This window comes from Colletes gigas, unplaced genomic scaffold (genome assembly GCF_013123115.1).
Source record: "Colletes gigas isolate AHSC1104 unplaced genomic scaffold, ASM1312311v1 Colletes_gigas_Sc00057, whole genome shotgun sequence".
Lineage (NCBI taxonomy): Eukaryota > Metazoa > Arthropoda > Insecta > Hymenoptera > Colletidae > Colletes > Colletes gigas.
The window spans coordinates 181158-188452 of record NW_025106686.1 but is presented as its reverse complement, the minus strand read 5'-3'; the positions used below and the strand labels follow the sequence as shown (position 1 = coordinate 188452).

The window sequence follows — 7295 nt, the reverse complement described above, 5'->3', positions numbered from 1 at the left end:
AAGTCGAAACATATAGACATTGCGTATCACATTACTAGGGAAAAGTGTGAAGAGGGATTGATAAAGCTGAGGTATGTATCTTCTGGCGATAATGTGGCGGATATATTCACCAAAGCGTTACCACACAGTGTAATGACTGTTCATGTAAAGAGATTGCGAATGTTTATGAAATAGATTGTATGCGAGGAATAGATGTGTGCCAAAAGTGGGGGATTGATGGAAGTTTGACACACACCCGTAGCGTGCGCCTGTGGGTATGCGCAGAGGAACATGCGCGAGAGAGAACGCGCGCATGAGCGTTGTGTTGCTTTGTCATCACGTTTTGTGTCGTTGTGTGTTGTCGCGTGTACCATGTATCAATTCTGTATCATTAATCATTATTAAACATTTATATATATATGTTCCAACAATCCAACATTTATTACCTGCAATAACATCGAAAGCCAGTGCCAGATGTTTTATGGCGAGCCAGGTATGGCCAGAAACATCTGGGCCCCAAGCGCTGACCTGGGCCCGTCACCGCCTCGCGGAAAAACCCAGACGAGTGAATTATTATTAAAAAGAACAGTTACATGCCGCCTCCCACCGATCAACTTCGTCTGCCAACTGATTGGCCAGTATTGTTACACTATTTCACCAATCTTAGACCGATGCTGCCTCCCATGGCCTTGGGTACGCCCATGGCGAGGTTAGCTGCTTGGGCAACCTTGGCCCAGAGACCAGATCAGACTTAACACTAGACCACACAAGACTGTAAACATTTTCGGCTATCCGACTTAGGAGAAATAATTATTACTTGTTACCAATTTCACTGGTTGTTATTGAAGTTTACCTTCCGTATCCCAAAAACAATTCACTCGTCATTAACGTTGACGTGTGAAGTTGAGTATACTAGAAAGTGTCTTTCAACAAATCATATTATTTTGCTCAACCCCTCAACATGGTCCTTCGAGCCGGATACGGAACCGTATAAACAAACTCTAATAGAAGCAAGTGTGAAATAAACCAGTACCAGTGACAAGCAGACAGTTATTATACATTCCAAGGCTATTGTACGGGCGTCCCATTTGGAAAGCAGCCGTTGGATAAGCCAACTATCAATATCTTGGTGGATATCTCGTTTGGAAGACCACCGTTGGACAAGCCGAAAATCATCATCGTTTGGTGGACATCCCGTTTGGAAACCCACCGTCGGACAGGCTGAGATTCCATATCTTTGGTGGACATCCCGTTTGGAATACCACCGTTGGACAAGCCGAAATCCACCGTCGTTGGTGAACATCCCGTTTGGAGAAGCATCATCAGACGAACAAGGATCTCTAGCAGAACTTCAAGAACAAACAATCAAGTAAGAATCTCAGAGAATCTCCTGTCAATCCCTTTAAACGATCCTTCCAAGTCTTCTATAATTTATCAATTCAATTCTCGTACGTAATAACCAATTAACGGAGAAAAATGGCTGCCTCTGCACAGCTCAAAACATTAAATCGAAATCGTGCTATTATTAAAAGCAATGTGACGCGATTAATCGGGTATCTTAATACAAACGTCGATGTAGATATCGATGACGTTCAAACGCGTAAAGCCAAGCTAGAAGAATGTTACCAATCCTTTTCGAAGATTCAAATAGAAATAGAGATTCTAGCCGAGGAAGCCCAACTGGAATTAGATCACGAGTCAGAAAGATCTCAGTTTGATGATCAGTATTTCAAATGTGCCAAAGTTATTAATCAACGTTTTCGCGAGCTCAAACCCACTCAAACAATTGCAGAACCTGGCAATTTAACTTCACAATCCGGTGCTAGCAGTGGTTCTAATATTACCATAAGTCAAGGCAATTCATTATTGCCAAAAATTGAAATTCGTCCATTTGACGGTAATCCCATACAATGGTATAGCTTTCATGACACGTTTCAGTCGTTAGTACACAATGACAATAACATCCCGGCAGTACAGAAATTTTATTTGTTGAAAAATTCCTTAGTCGGGAGTGTAGCTACAATTATTGACCAGTTAACAGCATCCGAAGAAAATTACCACGTAGCTTGGGATTTATTAAAACAGCGTTGTGATAGGCCGCGTCAGATTATTCAAACCCATATAAAGGCGATTCTGGAGTTGCCAGAAATCACGAAAGAATCACCAAGCAATATACGATCATTAAAGGAGTCTGCACTAATGCATGTCAATGCTTTAAAGGCTTTGAAAGAACCCATAGACGCGTGGAATTCAATACTAACATACATCATTGTTCGCAAACTAGACAAAAATACGCGACGAACGTGGGAACGCACATTAGACAATACGCAAATGCCAAAATTCACGGAATTGATAGACTTCTTAAATAAACAAGAGCGAGGAGATGAAACTGAAACAAGCAATAGTATGATAGGGAATCAAAATCACATAAGAGTTCAATCATTTATAGGAACAGAAAGGCGAAATGAATGTTATTTTTGTAGTGGTAACCACAACATTTACTCATGCGAGAACCTTTTAAAATTAACTCCGCGTGAACGATCAAATGCAGCTAAAAACAAACGATTATGTCTTAACTGCCTACGCAATAATCACCTTACTAATAAATGCATTGCCTCCACTTGCAAAAAGTGCCATCGGAAACATAATACATTATTACACTTCGTCGACGATCACCATTCAATTAGGGTAGATACAGGTAGTAAAGACAATTCAAACTCGTCTACCTCTACAGATCCGGTAAAACAGGGGTATACTGTAACGTACAATTCCGAAGTTTTATTAGGGACAGCGCGGATTAAGATTTTAGATAAAAACAATAAGGAACATGAATGCAGAGTACTATTAGATGGATGTTCTCAATGCCATTTCATTTCTGATAAGTTAGCAAAGAAACTTCAATTAAAAGAAGAGAAGATTGATCTGCCATTTGCAGGTTTAGGCCAACTTACAATGCGTGCAGAATATCGAGTTAAGGCAACAATTAAATCAAAAATCAATAATTTTCAATCGGAAGTAGAATTCGTAGCGCTTCCAAAAATCACAAGTTTATTACCATCGCGTCGTGTCCATCGCAAAGAGCTTCCAATTCCGCATAACATCAAACTGGCTGATCCAGAATTCGATAAACCAGCGGAAATCGATGCTTTGATCGGAACCACATTATTTTACAAGCTATTAAACATCGGTCAAATTAAACTATCAGGTGCATCGGACGTCATGTTACAAAAAACAATGTTAGGCTGGATAGTAGTGGGCGAAGTTCACAAAGCTAACAACAAAGCAGGCAGTAAATCTTGTTACTTAATCAAATCATTAGATAATCAATTGACTCGATTTTGGGAAGTAGAAGAAGTTCCGCATAAAAAACATTGTTCACTAGAAGAAACGAAATGCGAAACATTATACGTGGAAACTACAAAACGCGATCACGACGGGAGGTACATTGTACAATTGCCATTCAATGATAAAAGGAACAATATTGGCGAATCCTATAGCATAGCGTTGAAACGGTTTTATTCAATCGAAAGAAAATTAGCACGGGACAAGGTATTGCAACAATATTATAGTAATTTCTTAAAGGAATATCGCGATTTAGGACACATGCGTGACATTACCCAGTCGGATAATAAACAAGAGGGTTACTATATACCTCATCACGCGGTTATCAAAGAAGATAGCTTATCAACGAAAGTTAGGGTAGTTTTCGACGCTTCAGCTAAAAGTACGACAAACATTTCATTAAACGATGCATTGATGGTCGGCCCTCCCATTCAAGGAGACCTAATATTTATTATAATGCGATTTCGATTACACAATGTCGTACTTGCCGCTGATTTGCAAAAAATGTATAGACAAGTTAAGGTAATAGACTCGGACACATCATATCAAAAAATTTTATGGCGAGAATGCGAAAATGAAACAATCCGCGTCTTTAAATTAAATACGGTGACTCAAGGTACAGCTTCGGCGCCGTTTCTTGCATCGAGAACGTTGCATCAATTAGCGGATGATGAAGGTCATAAATTTCCATTAGCTGCAATAAGTTTGAAAAATGATTTTTATGTTGATGATTTGCTATCAGGAGCAAATACCATTCAGGAAGCATTAGAATTGAAACGTCAAGTAACTCAAATACTAAGGCTAGGGGGATTCGCACTTCATAAATGGGCTTCAAATAAATCGGAAGTAATTGCAAGGTCAAACATTGATGAAGCACAGTCAATTTGTTTAAATACAGAGGCTAGAAAACTATTAGGCATTCATTGGGATTCAATCGGGGATTCAATAACTTATTCCGTAAAGCCGTTTGCTGCTGAAAACCATTCAACCAAACGTACAATACTGTCCCAAATCGCTCAGTTGTTCGATCCGCTAGGTTTACTAGGGCCAGTAATTACGCTGGCAAAACTTATAATGCAAGGATTATGGAAAGCAAAGGTAGAATGGGATGAATCGTTGCCTCAGGAAATGCACACCAAATGGACCGAGTTCAAGAAAGAGTTACCACTACTCAGTCAGTTTAAAGTATCCAGACAAGTTATACTAGCTAATGCACACGATATCCAGTTACACGGATTTTGCGATGCAAGTGAGACTGCGTATGGTGCATGTGTTTATTTGCGATCATCTAACAAGGAAAACAATACTTTAGTACAATTAATATGCGCAAAGTCACGCGTTGCGCCAATTAAAACTATGACAATACCTAGGCTCGAATTATGTGCAGCGCAATTATTAGCTAGATTAATTGATACGGTGTCAAGGTCGTTAAATCTAAAATATAGCAAAATTCAACTGTGGTCTGATTCAACTATAGTATTGCATTGGATTCAAACATCTCCTCATTGTTTAAAAACGTTTGTTGCTAATAGAGTTGCGGAAATTCAATCACTAACGAATATAAATAATTGGTTCCACATTGGAACCGAAGACAATCCCGCCGATTACATCTCTCGTGGTCAAGCTCCTTCTGAGTTTATAAACAATACACATTGGCAACATGGGCCCTCCTGGCTAGTTCAGAGCGAAAACAATTGGAAATTCAAGCACCTTGTAACAATGATTGTTCCCGAGCAAAGGATCAAAACAGCGCTAGTCATTACGGGTAGAGTTGCCAAAGATAATTCAGTAGAACAAAATACAAAAAATGATACATTTGACAGATTCTCTTCAATTAATGCCTTAATTCATTTTGTAGCATTCTGTCATAGAGCGGTTTCAAATCGGAAATCAGCGAATAAAAAGATAGGTAAATTCACCATCGAAGATTTAAGGAATGCACGAACTCAAATTATACGGGTGGTTCAACAAACTCACTTTTTGCGCGAAATAAAACATCTACAACAAGGCCTTCAATTAAATGCAAAAAGTAAAATCATATGCCTAAACCCATTTCTTGATACTGATGGTATTATTCGAGTAGGGGGTCGGTTAACAAATGCTCAGATAACATACTCACGAAAGTACCCTATACTCTTACCACCAAATAACCACATTACCAAATTAATTATTCACAACGAGCATATCAAGAATTGGCATGCGGGAGTGCAGGCTACTTTAAACGCGGTCAGAAACACTTTTTGGCCTATTGATGGAAAAAACATAACACGACACGTCATACATAAGTGTGTACGATGTAGCAAGTTAAATCCCAAATTACCTAGTTATACAATGGTTGATTTACCCACACCTCGCGTAATTCAATCACGGCCATTCGATAATGTTGGGCTTGACTATTGTGGCCCATTTTCCCTGAAGGAAAAGAAATTTAGAAATAAGAACAAGATAAAATCGTATGTTGCCGTATTTGTTTGTTTTGTGACAAGAGCTGTCCATTTTGAGCTTGTCACAGATTTAACCACTGAAGCGTGTCTGGAAGCTATTAAACGATTTTGCGCTCGACGAGGAAAACCAAAAAATGTATATTCAGACAACGCAACTAACTTCATTGGCGCTAAAAATGAAATATTAAAGGTCAGGGCATTTTTTATATCAAACGAGAATAACACTAAGTTATCCAACTATTTTCAAGAGGAGGGAATTAATTGGCACTTCATTCCTCCCCGATCCCCACATTTCGGCGGGTTGTGGGAGGCAGCTGTTAAATCCTTTAAACATCACCTGTATCGCACAGTAGGAGAAACAATGTTTACGTACGAGCAATTCATTACTTGCATTATTGAAATAGAAGCAATTTTAAATTCCCGTCCTTTGACCCCATTATCCTGTGATCCCAATGACCTTACTGCCCTTACGCCAGCACATTTCCTGATAGGAGGTTCTTTATCGAGTATTCCAGAACTTGACGTTCAGGACGTGCACACCAATAGGCTGTCAATGTGGCAGCGGGTGCAGCAAGTAAAGCAGCACTTTTGGAAACGGTGGCACAAAGAATATTTAAACAAGTTGTGTACCAAAAGTAAATGGCATCAAGGAGATGGTAAACAAATCGAAATTGGTCAGCTAGTAATGATCAAAGAAGACAACCTTCCTCCAATGCAATGGAGCATGGGTCGTATTGTACAAGTTCACCCCGGAACAGACAATATAGTGCGCGTTGCAACAGTGAAAACACAAACCGGACTCTATAAACGTTGTGTTAAAAAACTTGCTCCTTTGCCAATAGAAAGACCACTAGAGACTTAAGTTGATAATTTCATTCACCATAAGTATGTCTAGTATAAGTAGATAAGATATGAGGATGTAGACACCTCGCTATTTGTGGCCACATCGTATAATCAGCAATTAATTTATATTATATTAATATTTAAAAAATTTAGGGCTAGGTACACACACATGTATCAATGTTATCTATTATCAACGAACTCATTATATTCTAATGAAGAAATAATGATCAGTAGGAATGTTAGATATTAGTAATAAGATTCACTATGTTTAATTCACAAGGTGCCCATCAACTATATCAATCTAGCATTTACACATGTAATCATACAATGTATACGAATTTCAATAAGTAATAAGTTTTGAACGGAAGCCGTTCAAGGCGGGCGGCATGTTCCGACGAGAAAAACAATTACAATGTATTCTGTGTTGCAGCGTAACAGTAAACTCATAAAGCCAGCGGATGTAGAGTCAGACCTTTCAAACATTCAAGTTTGCCTATAATCCAGTGCCATTAAGATGGCTATTTAATTATTAAACTCAGTCATATCTGCATGATACTTCAAATCCCGGCGTTCTATGACTTTACTACCTGCAATAACATCGAAAGCCAGTGCCAGGTGTTTTATGGCGAGCCAGGTATGGCCAGAAACATCTGGGCCCCAAGCGCTGACCTGGGCCCGTCACCGCCT

General features: G+C 39.1%; 1 protein-coding gene across 1 annotated transcript; it reads left to right on the top strand.

Moving 5' to 3' along the window:
* Positions 1-1455: 1455 nt before the first annotated feature.
* LOC122403517 lies at positions 1456-6627 on the top strand. Its single transcript, XM_043407072.1, has one exon. It carries the CDS (start codon positions 1456-1458, stop codon positions 6625-6627), a length of 5172 nt encoding a protein of 1723 aa, XP_043263007.1.
* The last annotated feature ends 668 nt before the right edge of the window (positions 6628-7295 follow it).

What these genes read in the sequence shown, in the direction of transcription:
- LOC122403517 (XM_043407072.1), top strand. Translation starts at nt 1,456, where the DNA reads ATGGCTGCCTCTGCACAGCTCAAAACATTAAATCGAAATCGTGCTATT.